Source organism: Drosophila miranda, chromosome 4 (genome assembly GCF_003369915.1).
Source record: "Drosophila miranda strain MSH22 chromosome 4, D.miranda_PacBio2.1, whole genome shotgun sequence".
NCBI lineage: Eukaryota > Metazoa > Arthropoda > Insecta > Diptera > Drosophilidae > Drosophila > Drosophila miranda.
Window position 1 is genome coordinate 15,807,511 of NC_046677.1, and position 23,182 is coordinate 15,830,692.

The window sequence follows — 23,182 nt, forward strand, 5'->3', positions numbered from 1 at the left end:
TAATTTACTATGATTTATTGCGCGTTATAAGTTAATATGGAGTGGAGCAATAATTAAACAATGCTACTACTGCATCGTATATTCAGCCTAGTAATAATACACGAAAAAAATTTCGCTGGCGAAAAAAGGGATGATTTTGGGATGATGGGAAACGATTAAAAATTATACATGCTTTTCGTCCGCGAAATTCGTAGCCTGGCGAATTCTTGCGACTTAGTACTCAGAAAAGATAAATCGCACCAGTGTACATACATATAAACATTTGTCATATTTACAAATTATAAACTGTGCAAATTTGTTAGGTGTATTTGCACATATTTTTATCTGAATAATAATAAGCACGTCGTTACCAAATCGACCCGTATTGTGTCTTGACGGCTCTTTCCTCGTTCATCTTTGACCTTCCCGGGGGAAATTAAGACCTCAGAAAGTTCCATGGGAATAACCATATTTAATGGCGCGATCTTTTTGTGCTCCTTTGTTAACATCAACTATTTTTCTCTAATTTCGATCAACTGTTTCAAAACTACTGGTAAAGTGACACATGTTTTTTAATGATATTTAGTCATTATATCAGTAAAATAATAGCTATAATTTATGTATTTAAAAAACTATATTTAGAGGAGCTTGTTCCGAAATATATACCAAAAAGGTTTAACAGCTAGTTACATTTTCGAAATGAAACAATTTATTTATTAAAATTATGAATATATAAGACGAACATGAGTTTTCTATGGTTTATTTTTGACTGTAAACAGGAATGCGGACTTGTAGCATCTGAAAGATAGTTACACTTTAGATTATATAAAGCAGTTTTTCGGTATAACTTGGAAATCATGTCTATTCACCTTGCTTGTCTTGTCGAACAGGCCACGGGCACGATCCTGTTGCAGACGATAATTGACAAATTTGTCAAAGACATAGCCGTGTTTTCGGGACTCGACCATGATGCGATCCTCACCAACATCCAGGTTGATCTCGTGCGAGGAGACCTTTCGAATCGAAGAGATTTATCGTCAATATACATCATCATACAATATTATATGGTAAAAAGCTACATACACAATTTGGTAGGTAGATCTCGGCTTGGATTTCATGAACAGCATCATCGCGGAGCTGGGCACGTAGCTTGTACTGCAGCTCCGCCGTCTGGCGGATCTTCCTGATTGCAGCCGCATACTTGTCATCGATCTCCTGCACCAATTTCGAAGACGCCTTCTGATCCTTGCCGGCTTCAATAGCGGCCGGTTTACCGGACAGGGATTGGACATGTTTCACATCAGCGTTGCGCACTCGATGCGAGACCAGGGTGCCCACAAACTTGCGATTGTTCAGGGTGATGATCTTTTCCATGGATATCTGTACGTTGTACTTCTCGCTGAGTGCCTCGGCGGCCAGCTGCTGAAAGAAGTTCTTGAAAAGCTGCGATTTCTGTATCTTGACCAAAAACTCTGGATTGATGGCAATGTCGCAGACATCGACGGTCTTGTCTGACCGATCCTTGGTGTGTCGCGGATCGGAGATGCTCATGGGCACACGAAACGAGCCCGGTGTCGGTGATTCCAGTATGGCAATCAGCTCCTCCTCGGTGACATCTTCGGGTGCTGGCACCTCCGAGGCCTGGCACACATTGATGAAGAACTTCTCAGTGCTGTTCACCTTGAAGCTCTTCATACAGAATCCTGACGAAAGCAAGATGGACATTAGTGGTTTAATCGAAGGTGATATTACAGATATTAGAGATATTATCTATTGGTTATTGGTTATTTGGTATGCACACTGCACATGAGTCAAGGTGGAGGGGAATTTTTATTCTGCTCTAATTCAATTTACAAATCGATACTACGAGTATATAAAAATCTATGTGCATTTTAAAGGATAGGGGTATCTGCCATATCGTTTATTTCTTCGTTGGCTTCTTTATGCCCGGATAGAGACGATTGTGATCCGGCCAAGAGATTTCACTGATTGCCTGTGGGGTACATCAATAGAAAATAAATATCAGTTTGATTGGGGAATACTTTTTACTTTTTGGAACATACGTGGAGCTCATCAAAGGCCTGCTTGGCCAGCCAGTGGAACATGGGTGTCTTCCATTTTCTGGCATATGCATTGTGTGTTGCTTTTCTTAAAGTTTTTGGAGGGTCCTTCAAGATTTGATGATATTTCGACCACATATAGACCATGCTACGGAGCTTGTACAGCCACAAATGGTTGGGCACACGCCGTATCAAGTTCTCCAGCTGCTCAATATTCTCCATCTTGAGATTTTTGAGGAAAGTATTGTCCATCAGCAAGAAAATGGCCCGCATGTTGCGCTGCACATTGAATGTGTTCTTCTCCAGTGCCACGTGTCCCAATTTTAAGACCGTATTGACCACTTGCTCGGTGGTGTAACTTTTGTAGATTGGTATGAAGCGATGCTGCAGATTCCGGTTCTCGAATTTCTCCAGCACTTTGTTGATCTCGCTCCCACACCACTTGTAATCCGTCCACCAGCAGTCCCAGTCTTTGTAGCTCTTCGTACGATACAAAGCGGTCCATTCCTTGCGCATCCGATTGATTTTTTGTTTTTTACCATATTGCCTGCCACCGCCCCTTGTGTTTTCGGGCAACTCCAGTGAATCGGTGTCCGAGCTATCATCGTCCTCGTGGCCCTGCACAACTTTGCCATCCTCGTTGGCATAGACGTTCGTGTTGTAGTTGGGTGTTTGCTCGAAGAAGGTCACAGCATAGGACTCCGCCTCCTCCTGCGGCAACACTTGATCGAATGCGATATAGGGCAGCTTTCTGCCGCCGATAAGGAAACGCTTACCCTTGATGACTTTGCGTCGCTTGACCTCGCCACCAACGGGCAGCGCTTCCTCAGCGGCGCGCTTTTGTCCTGTAAAATGATGGGAAATACCTGGTGTTATATTCTGTAGACATATTCTCCACGAGGCGGAGGATGCAAGTCGGTTCGGTTCGTATCAGGGATAATCCGAGTGGATTGGCAATAGGGAATTACTCCCTTGAAGAGCAGCATCATATCCATTCAGCAGCTTTTTAACCCTTTAGGCGATTTAAGCGATTGAAGAATTGAGCGAATGAATGTCCCTTAAAGAGACAGCAATATAAAAATAATTGTGCTCTCTTGAAAAGTTTTTTAACCAATTTGATTGTCTTCGAACCGTTTAAGGATTGAGTTGAGCTACAGCTCAAGGCTCCCCTAAACCGGACTGCATCCCTGCCGCACCCATTAATCATGCATTCTCGCATCATTCATCCCCAGTAAAAGTTTCAAGAGATACTCAACATTTACTGGCGATATCTGAAACGATTCTAGCTTTGGTTTTTTAACCTTACCAGCACGAGGGTTTGCCTCTGGCGGCTTGCCCGGCAATTTCCTGGCCCCTGGAGTGGCGGCGGCTGCTGGCTTCGGGACACCACCAGGATTGGCCAGATTCCTGGCTGTCGTGGCCTCCTGGTTTGGGCCAGCCGAAGTGTTCTTGCCCACAGGGTTTCCACCTTTGACTGGTATGGTTGATTGATTTGGTTTTTTCTGATTCTGATTTGGATTTGGACCAGCGGTTGGCTTGCCACCTCTGGCTACAGGGTTTCCACCTTTGACTGGTATGGTTGATTGATTTGGTTTTTTCTGATTCTGATTTGGATTTGGACCAACGGTTGGCTTGCCACCTCTGGCTACAGGGTTTGGATTTCTTGGTGCCTTTGCGGCACGATCTGCGGATGAATTTGTTCGGTTTTCATGGGAACTGCCAACATTGGCATTCCGTGGAGCCTCTCGTGGTTGATTGGAACGGTTTGCATTCCTGCCTGTGTTGCGTTCTTGATAGTGATCATTTGGGTTGCGGTAACCACTGCCAGAGCGATCATTACGACGATCCATAGGACGACGTTGGTCTCCTCTGTCTTGATAGTCGATATCAACATTTACTTGATAATGATTTGGTTGGAAATCGTCACGGAAACTGTCAAGCTCTCGCTGTGGAAAGCGTTGGTTGTTCGACTGAATGAAATCGCCATCCAACTGGCGCTGCTGCTGATCGAAGTCGCCATCGTTCTCAAAGCGGTGATCGCCACCGAACTGACTTTGATTGGATTGAAAGGGTCCAGGTCCAGAGTCATTAAACATCATCTGATCACGACAATTGTCGTCGTCAACGAAGCGATCATTACGATCGATACGATCGTGTCCATATGCATTACGATCATCGTTGTTCAAGTTGAAACGGAGCTCTCTGTTGTTCGGATCGTTGTTCAAATTGAAACGCAGATCTCTGTTGTTCGGATCGTTGCGCTCTAAGCTGCGATCAAAGTGATGAGAGCGCTCCGGCTCGCTGTTGTAGAAACGCCAATTTTCGTTCCGCTGTTCCTGTGGACGTCCAAAATTCCCCGCCTGCTGCTGTCCACGAATTCGTTCTTCATCCATAAACTGCCGGCCATCTCTGTCATCGTTGAAACGTGGAGCATCCCCATGATCACGACAGTTGCCCTCAAAGTGGCGATCATTCGGACCAAAGTTATCTGGACTACGATCGCCAAAGTTGCCATCGAAATTGCGTTCGTTGTGATCGACCAAATCCGTACGTAGAATCGTTACTTGATCGTTGTGGATAAAACGCTGGTAGTTGTTCCCAATTTGGGGGCGTCCCCCAATGTGTCTTGACTGCTGTTGCTGTCCCCCAAAGTTGGGCTCAGAATCGCAAAATTCTGTGTTTGGATTGCCCATAAAAATGGGTGGCCCCTGTGGACGATCAGAGCCATGCTGCTGGCGCTGAAAGTCGTCGTCGCGATCGATGTTCTGACGTTGGTTGACCAAAAAGGCATCAGGGCCAGGTCCACGATTGGCGTCGTTGAAGCGTGGATCATTAAAATCCGGCTGGCCGCAAAACTCTGCATCCATGCCACGATTGTTGATCTCAAAATTCTCATTAAGATTGTTCGGAAAGCGATCTGGGTGATTATTCGGATAGGAATCATTGCGACCGCCGTCGAAGTGGGGAGGAGTGCACTCATGGCTGGACATCTCCGTCAGATCTATACGTTCGACAAATCCTTGACTGTTGTCCCGACGACCGGGTTGGTCTGGCTGCCTGCGACCTGGAGGCCCATGTGCCAGGCGACCTGTGACAGGCTCTACGCGACCGGGTGGGCTTGCACTATTGTTCCTGCGATCGGGTGGATTAGGCTTTCCGCCAGTTGGGGGACCTGCAGGTTTTCCGCGACTTGAAGGGCCGCGACCTGCGACAGGCTCTACGCGTCCGGGTGGGCAGGTTTTCCGCGCACTGGTGGCAGTACCGCACTGGGACCTTGTGGACCAACCTGCTTCCGTCCTACTTGTGGGACAGGGTCAATGCGAACTGGCGGAACGGTCTTTATGGGACCTGCTGCAGCAATCGGCTGGCCACGAGGAGGCATTGAGTCCATGGGAACTGTTGGGATTGCCGCGCCGGGACCTGGTGGTGCTCTGCGCCCCGATGGTACATTCTCTCTGGCACCAGAAATAACAGTATTTCTGCGTCCTTGTGGAACAGCATTCCGGCGTGTTGGTGGTACAATATCTCTGGGAGCAGGTGGAACAGCGTCGCTGCGATTATTCCTGCGTGCTGCTGGAACATTGTCTCTGGGCCCCTTAGGAGCAGCATCTCTGCGACCTTGTGGAACATTCTCTCTGGGAACGGGTTGAATATGATTTCTGGGACCAGAAGGAGCAGCCTCTCTGCGTCCTGGTTGGGCTTCATTCCGGCGTACTATTGGTACATTTGCAGATGGAATAGCATCTCTGTGACCACCCCTGCGAGCTGGTGAAATATTGTCGATAGGACCAAAAGGAACAGCATCTCTGCGTCCTGGTGATACATCATTCCTGCGACCTTGGGGAACGTTTATTCTTGGAGCAGGTTGACAATCATTCCTGCGACCATGTGGAACCGGTGGACTATCATTCCTGCGTCCTTGTGGAACAACATCTCTGCGTCCTGGCGGGAAATTGTCATCCCGGCGGCCTGCCGGTGGCACATCATTCCTGCGTCCTGGGGGTGGGCCAGCGTCTATTGGGCCTGATGGAAGGATCTCCCTGAGACCTGGTGCGCCCCTGGGACGGCCCCGAATATTATCATCGACATCTCGTGTGCGTGGACGTGATCGTTCAATCTGCTGCGGCGATATGTCGCGATTGTTGTGCCAGTTGATGTTGCGCGGCGGCGACGGTGTGCGTGGACGTGGACGACTCTGAATACGATTCTGTTCGGACTTCTCCACCAGAGTGCCGATAGACTGAAGCACAACGGCATCAATTTCGGGCTGCGACTGTCGGTCGCCCAGTTCGACGGTCAAGCGATAGCGGCGCCGCTGGAAGTGGCGCAGATCGAAATTGGGCACCTCGAGGGTGCGCATGGCCAGGGCGTGTGCCACTGCCGGACTGGCGCCCAACTGGCGCAGGAACTGGCGACGACTGTCCAGCTCATGGCCGTCTATGTAAAAGTGTAGAGGGAGGGAAGGAAGAACTCTGGTTAAGACTAGGCACTGGGGTTCCGGTCTACTCATTCAACGTTTCAATTAATAATTCAATTCAAATAAAATATAGTAAGCTAAAACACTACAAAACAAGCAATTACAAATACACCACATATACCCACTAAATCCGCCAATTTTGGGCGGCTGCCGCCCCACACAACCCTCTTTGAAGTTGATTTGTTTGTGGTTTTTAAGAGTCGGCAGCTCTTTCGGGCCTAAACTATTTCATCACATCTGGAAGTGTCTATTTGTGTGTATGTATGCTGTTCATTCAATTCGAGAGGGAATGATTTATATTAAGAGATGCAGAGAGAAGAGAGAGCGTAGCCGGGCCGGCGTTATCTCTTGCCCATCGGCAAGTTAATCTCGGGTTTGCAGTGTGACCAGCTCTCACGCTTTTAACTGTACTTTCAAGCCGAGTTTTACATCTTTTAATTGATCAAAGTCTGAGAGAGTGCGACGAGCAAGCCGCTCCCTCTGTCTCTCTTGGCACCCGATATCTATCGCTGGGTTTTGTCTTCGGTTTCGTTTTTGTTTTACCCATATCTCTGCTCTCTCTTTATGGGGTTTATCTCTCTCTCGCGCTATAGGGTAGGTAGTATATCAGCGCTCTCCTTTGCGTGTGCTTTCGTACATTGAAATGCCAAACAAATAAGTTTGTCCGCAACGTTTGGCTGGCATTCAGTTAACTTTTCAGCTGGTTGCGAGCCGGTTCAGTTTCTGTTCATTGTGTGCCCCGCCTTTCAAACTATTCGATTCTTCTCCCCCGCCGTATACGCAGAGGTAATTATAAGTGACATTTTGGTCGCATCGCATTGATTCTCTTGTACGTCCGTCCGTCCGCGAGGCGTAACAAGTGTGTGCGCGGTTTTTGTCGGCTGGTGCGTGAGTTTCGTTTCTACAAATTGTGAAATTATTTAAAACGTTTTCCCGCGCTCAAACATTTCTCCCGTTTTGGGGCCACAGCGGGTGAATCACGTACCAAATTGTTTGATAACAACAATTAGTGTTTGGTCATGCTTCAGGCGCAATTGTTTAATTGATACAAAAAAATTTTAAAAATAATTAAATTGGTATCGGCGAGGTTATTCGAATGAAATTACATATGTACAAATGGAGAACATTTAATAGCTATGGCTAGATTTTTTGTAATTCGTGGTTGACGTCATGGGCAAACGCGTTTTTCACAGGCCTTGGAACCGATGGTATCTTTAGTAGCTTCGACAGATTCTGCTAGAGGCCGTGATAATCGGAATGGAAATTATATTGTTGTTGTTGTTCGTAGAAGAAAAACAACAAACTAGAGCAAGTGTGAAGGCGATAAGAAACACGACAAGGATTATAAAGTGCAATTCAAAACTAAAGAGAGAGAGAGAGAGAGAGAGACTCTCTGTTCGTGTGAAGTGTGCTCCCAAAGAAGCATCGAGTATAAAAGCGCGATAAGAAGCCATTTCGTGACCAAAAGCATATATAGATAGCGGGGAAACTGGTAAAAACAGTGAGCAATCGGGAAGAGGACTTCTTGAGGGCCAGGAAGATACTGCGATCCGCTTATCGCTTCGATCACAGACAAACACCGTCAAGTGTCCATAAATATTGTATATCAAGTAGCGTTGTTGAGTAAAAAAGATGATGCAAGTGTACCTGTAAACAATATATCATATTCACCGGCTGAAAAGCAAACAAAATCAATACACAGCACAAAAATTGAGTTGAAATTTGCATTAAACAAGGAAGAGCCAGTCCTTTTATCAGACGACTCTTCGCGGGGGAGGTCAACCCAGAATCTCATCATGACAGTGCACAATTTCGTTAGATAAATTTCTTTAGGGAAAGCGAAAACATATGAATTGTAAATGTTTATCAAAAGAAGGGCAACAAAATGTATTTTGCTTATAAAATTATATAATTGCCTGTTGGAGAGGGGGAACAGGTTTTCGCTGCTAATTATATTAAAAATCTAATACTCGTTTTCAGCGGCTAGAATTTTATCTAAAGCCGAATGCTTAAAACACGCGTCGACGCGGCAAACAAGTTTTTAGCGCCCATAAAATGTTACTAGCTCGCACACAGCCGCCTTAGACACCTTAAACTTCTCCTCCGGGGGTTTCGTGTGGTGGTCGCTCCAAGATTAGCCATTGTGTCTTGGGGAAAAACTAGTTTTTTGTTGCATATTCGTCATTGACAGTGACATAAAAAACTGTCGGCAACAGTGGAGTGGGAGGTGAGACCTTCAGGCCGGATTTCCCATTCCATTATCAAAAAAAAAAGAAGATTACAAGATTATACCAAGTGGTGCGGTTCTTAACTAAACAGCCACTAAAGTGGACACATTTGGCCTGGGCTTTGTACAACTTAGCGCGCATTCACTGTTCTATTGTTAGGGGTACCGCGCGCGCAATCGATAGCGACATGAGGGTGGAAGATGTCTATCTGAGAGACATGATTTCGCACTCGTAGAGATTAGCCCCACGGCCAGGTGTTAGATAAAGACAACTGATAAAGAGTAATTGTTCCCAATTAAACTGGTGTCATGCCTGGCCGGCAAGAATTTCGCACATTCTTGGGCTTCCACCGCCGGAAGGGAACTCTCCGCCCGGCAAGTCGGTCGGGCCGGGTCGGCCACTCACCTGGTGTGGGTTGCACAATCAAAGCGTCCCGCGGTGGCGCCTGCTGCTGCTGCTGTTTATTGTAAGATGGGTTGGCGCCCCCAAAGAACTGGTTAACATTATCCTCAAACTCATTCTGTGGGCAAAGAAAGCCGAGAGCTGAACTATTTTTTGCACGAAAAAAAACCTTGTCTTCTTCTTCGCTGCGGTGTTTGTGGCTTACCCGAACAAAACGTAGATTCTGCTCGCGAAAACTGTCGCTGCCATCAATAAAATTAGTGCGGCGTGCCATTATTTTATTTTACTGAGCTCGCTCGCTTAAATTACAATCTAAATAAAGCGTAAAGTAACTTTGATTGTTTTCTACATGCACAATTTTTCTGAATTTAGAGCAGAGCTGGCAACTTGTCACAATTAAAGAAAAAGTGACCGTATGTGAATATGGTAATAATACCATATGTTGCCATCACTGTTGCCAAATTAGAGATTTTTTAGCTAGTTCTGTATATTATAATTCGGGCTATCTGAAATACATAAATATTTAGCTATGTTGTGGGATTTATAAAACAAAACTCTGCCCAACTGTGTGCGTGGAAATATACAAAAATACCCCGATACTTAGCTGTGCACATGCCGTGCATCGATACTCTTCAATTTGCGGGAAACTGCCACAACTATAAATGCTGCCACAACTATAAGGTGCTCTTAAAGGATTGTTTCTTAAAATTGCTGCAATGCGTTATATGAAATAGTTGTAAATATATGAGAAAGATACTTTTTAAAATTAGCTATTTGTTCTTCTTAAAATTTGGCAGCCCTGGTTACCATAGAAAATAATATACCAGCCGAAAAATACCAACAGCTAATTGTTGTTGTGCCGCTTGAGAACGGAACAGCTGGCTAAATTTTTTTTTTTCTTCTATTATAGTTACGTCCTTAATCCCAAAAATTCTCACAAGAGGTGCACGTGGTGTAGGCACTAGACACGATCAGAAGCCATGGCGGAGGATATAGGTTCGCCGATGGACAGGTTCTGTGGATCCACATTCTGGGTGCGTCATAGATCTACCGATCAAATTCCAAGAATCAATTAACTATTTCTTAATTGGTGTTGTGTGGTTTTGTAGAACTCCACAGAGACCTGGTATACAAACAATCCGGACTTTACGCCCTGCTTCGAACAGACGGCCCTCGTGTGGATGCCCTGCGCCTTCTACTGGGCGTTTGTGGTCTTTGATTTCTATTATCTGAAGGCCAGCCTCGACAGAAATATACCATGGAACAAGCTGAGTGTGAGCAAGATGCTGGTGAATCTCGGACTGTTGGTGATCACAGCCCTCGACCTGATCATGGCCCTGGTGAAGAAGGGCGGCGACTCGGAGCTGCCTCTGTACGACCTTGATGTGTGGGGCCCCATCATCAAGTTTGCCACCTTCCTGCTGATCTTCATCTTCATACCGCTGAATCGGAAGTACGGCGTGCAGACGTCAGGCTGCCAGTTCATTTTCTGGTTCCTTTTGACCGTTCTCTCTATACCGCGCTGCCGCACGGAGGTGCGCGCCGCAGCGGATCGCAGCAAGATCGACGACTCGCAGCAGCCATCCGAATCGGACTTCTCCTGGGAGGAGTACATGTACGTGAGCTTCTTTGTGTCGTTCACGCTCTACTGCTGTATGCTGCTGATCAATTGCTTCGCCGACGGCCAGCCCACTCAGACCAAGTACCAGCGAGGCGAGAACGAGATACCCGAACTGTCGGCCAGTTTCCTGTCGCGGATCACGTACCAGTGGTTCGATAAGATGGCCCTCAAGGGCTACCGCAATCCGCTGGAGGAGAAGCATCTGTGGGATCTGCGTCCTCAGGACAGCTGCTCCGAGGTGATGCCCATCTTTGCCTATCACTGGAACCAGAATGTGCGCAAAAACTACAAGGGTCGCTCCAAGGCGGAGCCCAAGGCGCAGTTCAGTAATGGCAATGTGACGTTCGAGAATCCGCATGGAGAGAAGACTGGACGCAAGAAGGGCATGGCCAGCATTATGCCGCCAATTTACAGGTCCTTTGGAGGCGTCTTCCTGTTCGGAGCCCTCATGAAGCTCATCACCGACACCCTGACCTTTGCCCAGCCGCAGGTGCTTAGTCTGATCATTGGCTTTGTGGAGGACCAGAGGACCGATCCCCAGCCCGAATGGAAGGGCATCCTGTTCTCCGTTACGCTCTTCGTCCTGGCTGCTGCCCAGACCTTCATTCTTGGCCAATACTTCCATCGCATGTTCATTGTGGGACTGCGCATTCGCACGGCTCTCATCAATGCCATCTATCGCAAGGCCCTGCGCATCTCCAATGCCACCAAAAAGGAGTCCACTGTCGGCGAGATTGTCAACCTGATGGCCGTGGATGCTCAGCGTTTCATGGAGTTGACTACGTACCTGAACATGATCTGGTCGGCGCCCCTTCAAATCGGTTTGGCTCTGTATTTCCTGTGGCAGCAATTGGGCCCGTCTGTGCTCGCCGGCCTGGCTGTGATGATCATACTCATTCCGGTGAATGGCGTGATTGCCAGTCGCATCAAGACCTATCAGATACGTCAAATGAAATACAAGGACGAGCGCGTCAAGCTGATGAATGAGGTTTTGAGTGGCATTAAGGTGAGTCCGAGTCCCAGTGCTATATACAGATATTTCTCTAACGTTGTGTATTCCTGAATGAAGGTCCTCAAGCTGTATGCCTGGGAGCCGAGCTTTGAGAAGCAAGTGCTGGACATACGTGACAAGGAGATAGCCACTCTACGATCGACGGCCTATCTGAATGCTAGCACATCCTTCCTCTGGTCATGTGCCCCCTTCCTGGTAAGATATGCGCCCCGTACCCGACGGGCCACACTTTGAAATCTCGTTACAGCAGCAGCCAGTGCGCCGCCGATCAATTGTTGGAGTTGGACTAATCTTGGAACTATCCGAATGTGTCTATATACAATATCTAAAAAACAAAAGGTTTCCCTGGTCACATTTGCCACTTACGTGTTGACCAGCGAGGCGAATCAGCTGAGCGTCGAAAAAGTGTTTGTCAGTCTCGCATTATTCGACATCATGAAAATCCCGCTGACCGTCTTGCCTATGCTGACTGTTGACATAGCCGAGGTAAAGGCTATGATGATGATATGATGATGAAGGAAGCGGCACGAACATCTTTTCCTAATCTTCGGCTATGGTGCATACAATCGACTCCAAATCCATACCAAAAAAACCAACCAACCAAAATCAAAACTTATGAATTCAAATGCAAATCCTTTAAACAATCTCGTGTATTATCTTTTAGGTTTCATTAGTCACATTTGCCACTTACGTTCTAATCGATGAAAATAATGTGCTTGATGCCACCAAAACCTTTGTCTCATTATCATTATTCAACATTCTTCGTTTTCCGCTAACAATGTTGCCCATGCTGATCACCAACCTGGTGCAAGTAAGTTTAATCCCAATTGCAATATCGCCAAATCCGATCACAGCGGTGGCCCCCATGGATGGGATGGGTTTCCACAACACTTTGATCTCCCTCCCCGGGCCACCATTGTGATCGGTTCGACTACTGTGCCGTTCTTGTGATTGTGATTTATGTTTATTTTACTGAATTTGATTTCTTTTTTTAGCCGAAAACAAATTTACATACCCCAACGTACACTCCTCTCACCACTGATCCGATCCTGAGATCCCTAGATCCTCAAACCATTTTCTAAAGTTTCTATTTAATCTCATTCATCCTCTGGGATTCACAATTGTCCGAAGCAATCCAATTCCGATTTTCCAAATACTTTTTCTGGTTGTGGGTCTCTGCCTTTTTCATTGGAATTTGAATTTTAGGGATTTTTTTCTGATATCTCTTGCAGGTTGTGGGTAGTATTTCTAGGGGGAAGGGAATATTTGATCAGGCATGATTTGTCCGTAATTTTATTCTATTAAATCCTATGTGAAATTTTATTTCCCATTATCGAAAAGGAAAAAACTGGGAAGCAGGGAAACAACAAAAACAGAAAACCCCTATCAGCGAAACTCGAGTCTAGCATAAGTTTTGTCACGTCATGTACACGACATGCATGTTGTTTTTAAATTCTGTCGCATTCGCTTGTACCTGTCGAATCAAGCATAATTGTGCTGTGTCGTTCACACGCAATGTATTTTGTTTTTCTTTCTATTCTCGGGCATTATCTTTTGCAGTTTTCGCTTGTGCGTCTCGAGTCGAGCATCAATTTTTCGCTTGAAATGATATTAAAAGATCTAATTTAGATTAATTTAGTGGAGATTTCCTATTTTTCTTCGAATTTAAAGCCCCCATTCCTTATCCCTTAAATACTCGTCGTTCTGCAGAGGGTATATAATTACCTCGGCAGATGTCGGGGATACCACGCATTCATTAAATTCTGCACTGGGGCATTTCCTTCCCAACTCTCCCCCTCTACAAACCGCCCATCTACTAACCCCCTTCCGTGTGAAAACTTCTGTGTATTGTGGCAGCATTTCTAATCGATTTCCTTTTCCATGTGTGGATCGATAGACGCAAGTTTCTGTGAAGCGTATAAACAAGTTCCTGAACAGTGAAGAACTTGACCCCAACAGCGTGCTCCATGATTCCTCCAAACGTAAGTGAATGTAAAATACCCAAGGATTATATATAAAGGGTTTTCTTGAATTCCAGCCCATCCAATGAGCATTGAGAATGGCGAGTTTTCGTGGGGCGATGAGATTACGCTTAGAAACATCAACATTGAGGTGCGTAAGAGCAATCTGGTGGCCCTGGTGGGCACCGTCGGCTCCGGTAAGTCCTCGGTGGTGCAGGCCTTCCTCGGCGAAATGGAGAAGCTTGCGGGCGTTGTCAACACGGTGGGCAAGATGGCCTATGTGCCCCAGCAGGCGTGGATTCAGAATGCGACGGTCCGTGACAACATCCTCTTTGGGCAGCAGTACGACCGGAAGCGCTACAACAAGGTGATCGATGCCTGCGCCCTGCGTGCCGATATCGACATTCTGTCGGCCGGAGATCTCACGGAAATCGGTGAGAAGGGCATTAATCTCTCAGGTGGCCAAAAGCAGCGCATCTCCCTGGCCAGAGCGGTGTACTGCGACGCAGATCTCTATCTGCTGGACGATCCCTTGAGTGCCGTCGACTCGCACGTAGGCAAACACATCTTCGAAGAAGTGATCGGACCGAAGGGACTCTTGGCACGCAAATCTCGCATTTTGGTCACGCACGGTGTCACCTTCCTGCCGCAGGTGGACAGCATATATGTGTTGAAAATGGGCGAGATCAGTGAGAGTGGCACGTTCGATCAGCTCGTGAAGAACAAGGGCGCCTTTGCCGACTTCATTATCCAGCATCTGCAAGACGGCAATGCCGAGGAGGAAGAGCTCAATCAGATTAAACGCCAAATCTCTAGCACCGGTGATGTCCCTGAATTGCTTGGAAGTGTCGAGAAGGCCATTAAGCTGGCGCGCACTGAAAGCCTGTCGGATTCCATGTGAGTACATTGGACCTTTTGTCGAGCCATGGCATTCGTAATCCTAATGTTTTTGTTTGTTTGTCTGTAGTTCGGTTACCTCTGCCGACAGTCTGATGGGCACTGGCAGCGGCGGCAGTCTGCGACGTCGCACCAGGCGCCAGAACTCGCACGATTCCGTTGCCTCGGCCGCTTCGCTCAAGAAGAAGCAGGAGGTCGAGGGCAAGCTCATCGAGACGGAAAAGTCCCAGACTGGGGGCGTCGACTTTGCCGTCTACAAGCACTACATCAAGAGCGTTGGCATCTTCCTGTCGGTGGCCACGCTCGTGCTGAACTTCGTATTCCAAGCATTCCAAATCGGCTCCAATCTGTGGCTAACCAAGTGGGCCAACGATGAGAATGTTGGCAACGATACGGGACTCAGGGACATGTACCTCGGTGTCTATGGCGCATTCGGTTTCGGTCAAGGTGAGTCCATTGTGATTCGATCACTGTTTATATATTGAAAAACGTATTTGTTTCATGTTCGTTTGTCCATTTTGTGGTTTATTTTTGCTTAAGTTTATGTCCTAGTTGTGCTTCCTTTTTGGTTTATGTTTGTTTTCGTTTATTTTGTACATTTTATGTTTGGTGTTTGGGTTTTTTCGTTTATGTTTTGATGCTTCTTTTTATTATTGCTTCTTACTTTGGCGCCGAGAGAACACATGCTGCTCAGCTACCTTCTAGACAGCCTCCTACCCCCACTGTCCTCTTTCCTTAAACAATTAACCCCCACCACACTTTGGCTTGAAACAACACAAAACACAGAACACGCTAAGAACACTCCAACACAAGATTATTGCGAATGCGCTGCACGGCTTTCACACACTAGGCTTTCAGTATATGATAATTATCCCTATCCATATAATGGATATATAACACTAATTTTTCTGCACTCAAATGTTCTGAATTGCGGTACAGGATCCAATCGATTAATCGTAACCTGTTATCGTATCTCAGAACATTCACCCAAACTAACGGTTTTCCTTTTGTGTGTGTGTGTGTGTGTGAGCGTACAAATAATTTATCCGATATTCTCCCTCCCCCGCTTCCTACCGACACCAACAACAAAATTATCGACAACAACAACAACAAACAATCGAACACACAATCGTAGTGTCAGTGAATTTCTTCTCATCGTTGGCCATTTCATTGGGTTGTCTCGAGTGCTCACGGTCCTTGCATACAACGCTCTTGTACTACAACTTACGCTGGCCGATGGAACTGTTCGACACCACGCCGCTGGGACGCATTGTTAATCGATTCTCGAAAGATATCGATACCATCGATAATGTATTGCCATTCAACATACGTGTCGTCTTGGGCCAGGGCTTCATGGTAAATGATGATGATGATGATACGATGCCACTCAAAATGGCACTCGATACTAAGAATTAATCCTTGCACGACACCAAACAACAACAGAGGGATAGCCTTACTATCAATCATCGATCATGGTTCGGCCTGCTCATCATGCATTATCCAACACGAATACTACCACAAATACTACTAATCATCGTCGTTGGGCAATCGTTTTGTCGGGGTTTACCTGTTTGGGTCACTAATGGATCTAATGTCTGTCAATCTTCCACTTCCAAAAGTTATAACCGGATATTTCTCCACCCTGATACTGTCGCTGGGCTGTGTGTACAGTGCCCGGTATATGCACAGTATCCTAATCCATGCCACGTTGCGTTGGCCCATGGAGATGTTCGATATCACGCCTCTGGGCCGAATTGTTAATCGATTTTCCAAGGATATCGATACCATTGACAATACCCTGCCCCTCAACTTGCGCGTCGCCGTGATGCAAGTGTTTTTGGTAATTATCTGTAGGGAGCTCCGATCCCATCTTCCCCCATCCGAATGTTCTCTTCAAATAGCTGAGTAGGTCAGGTCCCCTCCGTAGCGTAGCAAAAGTTCTCATGCCCTGTGTCTGCGTCCGCTGAAAATGCTTCCAATTAATCCTTCGATTAGCCTAAAAATTGATTATTATTTTCCAGTTATTACGTACTTTTTCTGCTCACTCACGCTGGCCCTTGGCTGCATATTGTGCTCCAAGGAGCTGCACGAGCGACTGCTGCATTTTGTGTTCCGCTGGCCCATGGAACTGTTCGATACCACGCCCCTTGGGCGCATTGTCAATCGATTCTCGAAAGATGTCGATACCGTTGACAATGCCCTGCCCATGCTGTGGCGCATGGTCTTAAGTCAAGCCTTTGCGGTAAATGTCCAACCAATAAGCAGTGCGTTTCAAAACTATAAGGCAGCCAAGAGGCAACGATAGTCAATTATTAATCGAACCGATTTTGTATCGAGTAAATTTTTCAATCTTTCAACTGTCTCATGGCTATGAAACGCATTGTACTCTCCACATTCCTTCCCAACAATCATCATCGAAGAATCTGAATCTCAGAGGAACAAAGTTCCTCAAACGTATTCGAATTTTGGCCAAAAAAGTTAAGCAAACAGGGAGCTCTTGTACATACATGTATATATCGTAGCTAGTGACTAGACTGTACCTAAAATATCTTGCCGAGACTGTACATACACTAAAAAAATACTATTTCAATTGGAATTCCTGGCACTGCAACCAAAACCCCAGCATCCCCACGTATAAGACCACTGCACGTTTCGCGAAGTAACAGCAAATTTGACACTAACTCCAATCCTATCAATGTGATCACTAACTTTCCGGGAGCTTACACCTACTATCCGGCGTACACTTGTAGCAAAAAAAAAAGAGACAAACATGAGCATGAACAACAGAGTTGTATTACGATAAGTATTGTGGCTAAAACGTTTTTACGATTCATGCAGTGGTAGCTAAATATTTTTCGGGACTGGCCCTGGCAATGGGCGGCCTGCACTGTTCAGCGGAGATCTTCAGCAGTCTGCTGAACAGAGGCCTCAAATGGCCGATGGAACTGTTCGATACGACGCCAATAGGTCGCATAATCAGTCGCTACTCCAAGGATATCGACACGGTGGACAGTGCGCTGCCATCGTTGTTCGCCATGTTGTTGAACACATGTTTCGGGGTAAAGAATGAACCTTACAAATTGCTCAAAAATACCAACGCACACCCCCAAACCGATGGCGCATTGGCCCGCAACGTAACACCCAGCTGTACAAACAAAATACTAAACCAAACAAAATTCTGCAATCTAATATACAACCACCTAACATGCATCCTTCCTACTTCAGTTTCAGCTTCACTTTCCGCTTCATCCATATACTAAACAAAAACAAAACCAAAAAATCAATCTCATTTGGAACTCGAAAACGCCTTTACTTGATGTGAGAGAGAGTGTCATGTGTGAGCAAGCCCTAAAGGGAACTGATCATTAATTAAGCATAATCCAAGCCTTAACCAGGGGTTATGGTCTCCTAAACACACTCTGAAGATCGCCCTAGTCTCAGAGCCCTTAATTTGTAAGCCTTTTAGGTGACAGAGAGCTAATGCTGTAGGAGATCGATCGCCTCATCCAGATAGCCATTTAGAAACCCGAACGATACCCAAGTCATTCACAATCCTTTCCGATTCAATCCAATCCATCCAATCCGATCCGTTCCTCGGTTCGAATCGCAGGTGTGTTAGCCTACGCTGCGGTCGTGGTCGTCTACATGGGCGGCTTCAAGGCGGCCAAGGTGATACATAATGAGCTCCTGTATGTGATCATACGGGGCTCCGTGTGCCGCTTCTTCGATGTGACTCCGCTGGGACGTCTCTTGAATAGTTTCAGCGGTGACATGGAAATCGTCGACGAAGAGTTGCCCGCCACCCTGGACTCCTTTATGACCTTCATTTGGATGGTATTTGCACATATACTTTTACCTTACCTTACCTTTTTCCAGTTCTCTCCGTTCTCCCAGTTATTATTCTTATAAAGAATATGTTTTTCTTTGGTTTGTAGCGAATTATTATGAGTTATGGTTTGTACTGGCACAAGTTTTCGATCTAAGACTTATACATTATGAACTCAACTCTCTCTTCCATGAACACTCTACTATCTACTATATCTTTGAATCAAAAACAAATCAATTCGAATCATTCAACGAAAGTCAGGTCTCTGCAATTACGGCGCCGCCATAACACTCTTCACATGCACCCTACATGCCTCATCCAGAGTATTCCATCGACTGTTTAACAATCTCATGCACTGTCCGTCAGAGTTTTTTGATATAACGCCCAAGGGTCGCATATTGGATCGCTGCTCGAACGATATCCACTGTTTGGACCTGGTAATGCCGATCAATATACGAATGGTCCTGAGCACAGGGTTTCAGGTAACCCCCACCGAAAGTATCGTTTGCCTTCGTTACTCTTCAGTTCAAAACGTTAAAGAAATCCGACTATAAATATTGTTTCCGTTCCTTACACTAACCCAAGTATTGGTCCTTTAACACCCAAATGAGTGTCCTGATTTGGTCCTAAACTTACAAAAATATTTCGTACAAGTTCTGTCCAACACAAATTTCTAAACACTATCCCTCGATATCCGCAGTCGTTGCCTATATAGGTTGTGTAGTTCTCGTTTACCTTGGCGGCCTGGCTGCCGCCCAGAAATTGTTTGCCCATCTATTCGGTCGTATACTGCATGCCCCGCAATCATTTTTCGACATCCAGCCGCGGGCCCGAATACTCGATCGCCTGGCAAACGATATATACAAACTGGACTTGGTATTGCCAGAACTAACACGCGTCTTTAACTCGCAAGCGTTTCGGGTATGTTCTCCGTGACTAACATACACACTAATCTAAGACCAACCCAACTAACAAACTAAATGATACCCATCATACTCGTAGCAATTTGAGGCTTTCTCCGGTACTCTATACCCCTAGAAAGTTGCTTGTATATATACAACATAAGATAGTTTGACTGGAGCGGGAGCATGTTTTCTACTCGTTCAAAACTCATCTCTTAACTTAAGACTCTATACCTTTTTTCCTGTGGCTGTCGCTCTCTCTCTCTCTCTCTTAATGGTGACCCCGACTGAGCCCTCATTCGGGGTTGGATCGTTGTCCGACTCGCAGAGACCTTCTCGAGCACTGAACTTTGTTGTCTGGATTGCGAAGCAATCGAAATCAGAGTCTAAACCAGAATTTTAATCAACCATCCATCCCGAATTGACAAATCGCAGGTATAACGTCATTCTTTTCGGACCTGGCCCCGGCCCTGGGCACATTGCACGCGGCCAGTGTGCTCCATACGATGCTCCTGGGTAACGTAATGCGTGCACCCATGAATATGTTCGATACGACGCCGGTGGGTCGCATTCTGTCCCGATTCTCGAAAGACGTTGAATCGGTTGACCAGAAAATGCCCCAGGTCATAAATGATTGTATCTGGTGTGCGTTTGAGGTAATTGTTGCGTCCCAACTCGGCACTGCATAGTCTTCAAATTGCTACAAAAAGAACTTCCACAATTTAACCCATTCAAAAATTCACAAGAAAATAACAACAAAAAAACCCACCCATTGGCGGCGCCCTACAAAGACTCTCCCCCCAAAAAAAAAACCTCTCCCATCAAGTATTGGCATTCGATCCCAATATGTATTCCATCATCTCGATCTTCCAACTAACCCTCAGCACCTCTCCGCACACTCGACCGACACTTACTGCCCGAATTTCGTATATTAATATCGTTTTGCTGTGTTGTGTTGTTTTGGATAGGTTCTGGCTACCATTGTCGTTATTAGCATGTCCACGCCCATTTTCCTGGCCGTGATCGTGCCCATCGCCCTGCTGTACTACTTCGCCCAGCGCTTCTACGTGGCCACCTCCCGACAGCTGATGCGTCTGGAGTCCGTCTCCCGTTCCCCGATATACTCGCATTTCGGCGAGACCGTGACTGGAGCCCCCACCATTCGAGCCTACAACGTCGGCGATCGGTGAGAGTCTTTAGAATGAAAATGGAGGTAGATTTGAATTTAATATTCGATATTTTCACAGTTTCATTGAGGAGTCCGATGCCAAGGTGGACAAGAACCAGGTGTGCAAGTATCCCTCGGTGATAGCCAATCGTTGGCTGGCCATCCGCCTGGAAATGGTCGGCAATCTGATCATCCTGTTTGCCTCGCTCTTCGCCGTGTTGGGCGGACAGACCGATCCCGGACTAGTGGGTCTTTCGGTGTCGTATGCCCTGCAGGTGACACAGACCCTCAACTGGCTGGTGCGCATGAGCTCGGACATTGAGACGAACATTGTGTCCGTGGAGCGCATCAAGGAGTACGGAGAGACCAAGCAGGAGGCTGCCTGGGAGCTGGAGCAGGACAAGGACAAGCCCAAGCACTGGCCCGAGGAGGGACGCGTCGAGTTCCAGAACTTCCAGGTGCGCTATCGCGAGGGCCTGGACCTGGTGCTGCGTGGCGTCAGCTTCAACATCACCGGCGGCGAGAAGGTCGGCATTGTGGGACGCACTGGTGCCGGTAAATCCAGTCTGACGCTGGCATTGTTCAGGTAAGATCCACATCTAATTATAGCCAGCGACTCTGTCTAATCTTCTTTGTGGCTTGCAGAATCATTGAGTCTGCCGGCGGGCGCATCATGATCGATGGCGTTGACATCGCTGGCATGGGTCTGCACATGCTGCGCTCTCGCCTGACCATCATTCCCCAGGACCCTGTCCTCTTCTCTGGCTCGCTGCGCATCAATCTCGATCCCTTCGAGATCAAAACCGATGACGAGATCTGGAAGGCCCTGGAGCTGTCCCACTTGAAGTCGTTTGTCAAGAGTCTGACTGCGGGTCTCAATCATGAGATTGCCGAGGGCGGCGAGAATCTCTCGGTGGGTCAACGGCAGCTGGTGTGCCTGGCGCGTGCCCTGCTGCGCAAGACGAAGCTCCTGGTTTTGGATGAAGCCACAGCTGCAGTGGATCTGGAAACAGATGATTTGATTCAGGTAAAGACCTGGGCCCACTAAAATGGGAATTCCTAGTAACATTCGTGTATTTATAGAAAACAATTCGCACGGAGTTCAAGGAGTGCACTGTCCTGACGATTGCCCATCGATTGAACACCATTCTGGACTCGGACAAGGTGATTGTGCTGGACAAGGGCCAGATCACCGAGTTCGCCTCGCCCACAGAGCTGCTGGACAATCCCAAGTCGGCCTTCTACAGCATGGCCAAGGACGCCAATCTAGTTTAAGGATCTACGAATGTCAAAACGTCCAACCACGAAACTCATTTGAAGGTGTCTGCCCCCTGAATTAATCAAACCCCAAGCAAAAAGAACCCTAGCAATAGACGTAGTAGATGTACTAACTAATTCATTGAACGGTAGCTTTAAATCAATCAATTGGCAATTGGCAAATGGCAACTGGCTCTACCTCATGGCTAAAAATGTAGCGGCAGCAACTAGAAACAAAGCAAACGGAAACAAAAATGAAACAGAAACCAGAAAGAGATGAAAACCAAGAGATAAGCAAATACCAACTAATGTTCATAGCTTAAGCGAAAAACCCCCCCACATTCAAAAAGGAAAACCAGTTGTGTCTTCGTCGGTTACTTAATAATTCTTATGTGCGTCCTTTTTTTATTTGTATTTAATGTAACAGTATGTATGTATTTACATAGTCGAGTCGCGTATTTTTGTATTGTCTACTGTACTTAGTTTTCTTAAACAACAACCCAACCGATGGAAACTTGTGGAAAGTTCAAGGATAACTCTTATGTATGCCACGTATTTATGTACTTAAAATAACTGCAAGTGAAACGAAACTCTCACTCAAGAATTTTCTGCCTTCAACTGATGCAATCAGTTAGTTAACGGTCAAAGTAGTTAAAACAATCTTGAAACTTTTGTAAAATGTATACTTAAATAATCTAATAAACTAATGGGTTGACAAATGAAACCCAGCCAAAATCCCACTGAAAAATGATGGTAATTTGGTATTTTGGTTGGGTCACAGCGGAATATACAGTCGAACTTCCATATAGCGTATATCAGAGACCAAAAAAGTACGTTATACGGAACTTCTTGGTAGGTAAATTCGACTGTAGATTGCTTATTTAAATGGGTACCCTTAATACCCTCTTAAAATACTCAGATACCTGAAATACCTTAAAATATCTGAAAATACTTAGAATAGTCCCCCATTAAATGGGATACCTTAATACCCTCTTAACGGAACCCGTTTAATGGGAGATTATTTTGAGTTCTAAGAAGCCTAGATGGAAATTTCTACAATTTAGAAATCACATCCTTGTTTCCTAATGACACACAATTGGGGGAGCAAAAATATGTTATATATTTCCTATAAAGAATAGAAAATTGTGTTTTTATGAGTATTCTCCATTCAAAGACTATCTAAACTACGTATAAATATACCCATTTGCCAAACAAACCTTTCTTCTTACGCGTATTTCTACTTATTCATTTTATTTCAATCATATTTTAATGACTGCTTTCTTAAAAATTCCACTATTATTTCCAAAGGAATACATTTGGAATACTTTATGGATTTTTAAGTAAACTTTAAAGCAGAAAGGTGTTCCTTAAATTTGTTAAAATAACGGCTTA

At 45.9% G+C, this 23,182-nt stretch overlaps 2 protein-coding genes across 18 annotated transcripts; one reads left to right on the plus strand and one right to left on the minus strand.

Annotated features, from left to right (window-relative positions):
- Positions 1–653: 653 nt before the first annotated feature.
- Positions 654–9,570, minus strand: LOC108161563 (PIH1 domain-containing protein 1). Of its 3 annotated transcripts, none has more exons than XM_017295849.2 (5): positions 9,352–9,558; positions 9,150–9,264; positions 1,063–1,682; positions 849–992; positions 654–793 (listed from the first exon to the last, which is right to left on the minus strand). In XM_017295849.2, the coding sequence occupies exons 1-5, from the start codon at positions 9,418–9,420 to the stop codon at positions 689–691; spliced, it is 1,053 nt and encodes a 350-aa protein (XP_017151338.1). In that variant the 5' UTR covers positions 9,421–9,558; the 3' UTR covers positions 654–688. The 3 variants fall into 3 exon arrangements, with proteins under 3 accessions (XP_017151338.1, XP_017151339.1, XP_033248614.1); XM_017295850.2 differs by having other exon boundaries at positions 654–777; positions 9,352–9,557; XM_033392723.1 differs by lacking the exons at positions 654–793; positions 849–992; positions 1,063–1,682 and adding an exon at positions 5,196–6,476 and having other exon boundaries at positions 9,352–9,570.
- On the plus strand, positions 7,161–22,538 carry LOC108161569 (multidrug resistance-associated protein 1). 15 transcript variants are annotated; one of them, XM_033392717.1, is made up of 13 exons: positions 7,161–7,302; positions 10,057–10,180; positions 10,256–11,773; positions 11,837–11,974; positions 12,119–12,265; positions 13,677–13,761; positions 13,818–14,637; positions 14,708–15,084; positions 15,773–15,993; positions 20,334–20,551; positions 20,613–21,119; positions 21,179–21,560; positions 21,617–22,538. In XM_033392717.1, exons 2-13 carry the CDS (start codon positions 10,127–10,129, stop codon positions 21,806–21,808), a joined length of 4,659 nt encoding a protein of 1,552 aa, XP_033248608.1. In that variant the 5' UTR covers positions 7,161–7,302; positions 10,057–10,126; the 3' UTR covers positions 21,809–22,538. The 15 variants fall into 15 exon arrangements, with proteins under 15 accessions (XP_033248608.1, XP_033248607.1, XP_033248605.1 ...); XM_033392716.1 differs by lacking the exon at positions 15,773–15,993 and adding an exon at positions 16,257–16,477; XM_033392714.1 differs by lacking the exon at positions 15,773–15,993 and adding an exon at positions 16,659–16,879.
- The last annotated feature ends 644 nt before the right edge of the window (positions 22,539–23,182 follow it).

Coding starts and splice junctions, on each gene's coding strand:
- LOC108161563 (XM_033392723.1), bottom strand. CDS start 9,420: ATGGCACGCCGCACTAATTTTATTGATGGCAGCGACAGTTTTCGCGAG. Junction 9,265..9,351: donor AGAATCTACGTTTTGTTCGG/GTAAGCCACAAA, acceptor CTTTGCCCACAG/AATGAGTTTGAGGATAATGT. Junction 6,477..9,149: donor GATTGTGCAACCCACACCAG/GTGAGTGGCCGA, acceptor ACTTTTACATAG/ACGGCCATGAGCTGGACAGT.
- LOC108161569 (XM_033392705.1), top strand. CDS start 10,127: ATGGCGGAGGATATAGGTTCGCCGATGGACAGGTTCTGTGGATCCACA. Junction 10,181..10,255: donor TCTGTGGATCCACATTCTGG/GTGCGTCATAGA, acceptor GTGGTTTTGTAG/AACTCCACAGAGACCTGGTA. Junction 20,552..20,612: donor GCCTACAACGTCGGCGATCG/GTGAGAGTCTTT, acceptor ATATTTTCACAG/TTTCATTGAGGAGTCCGATG.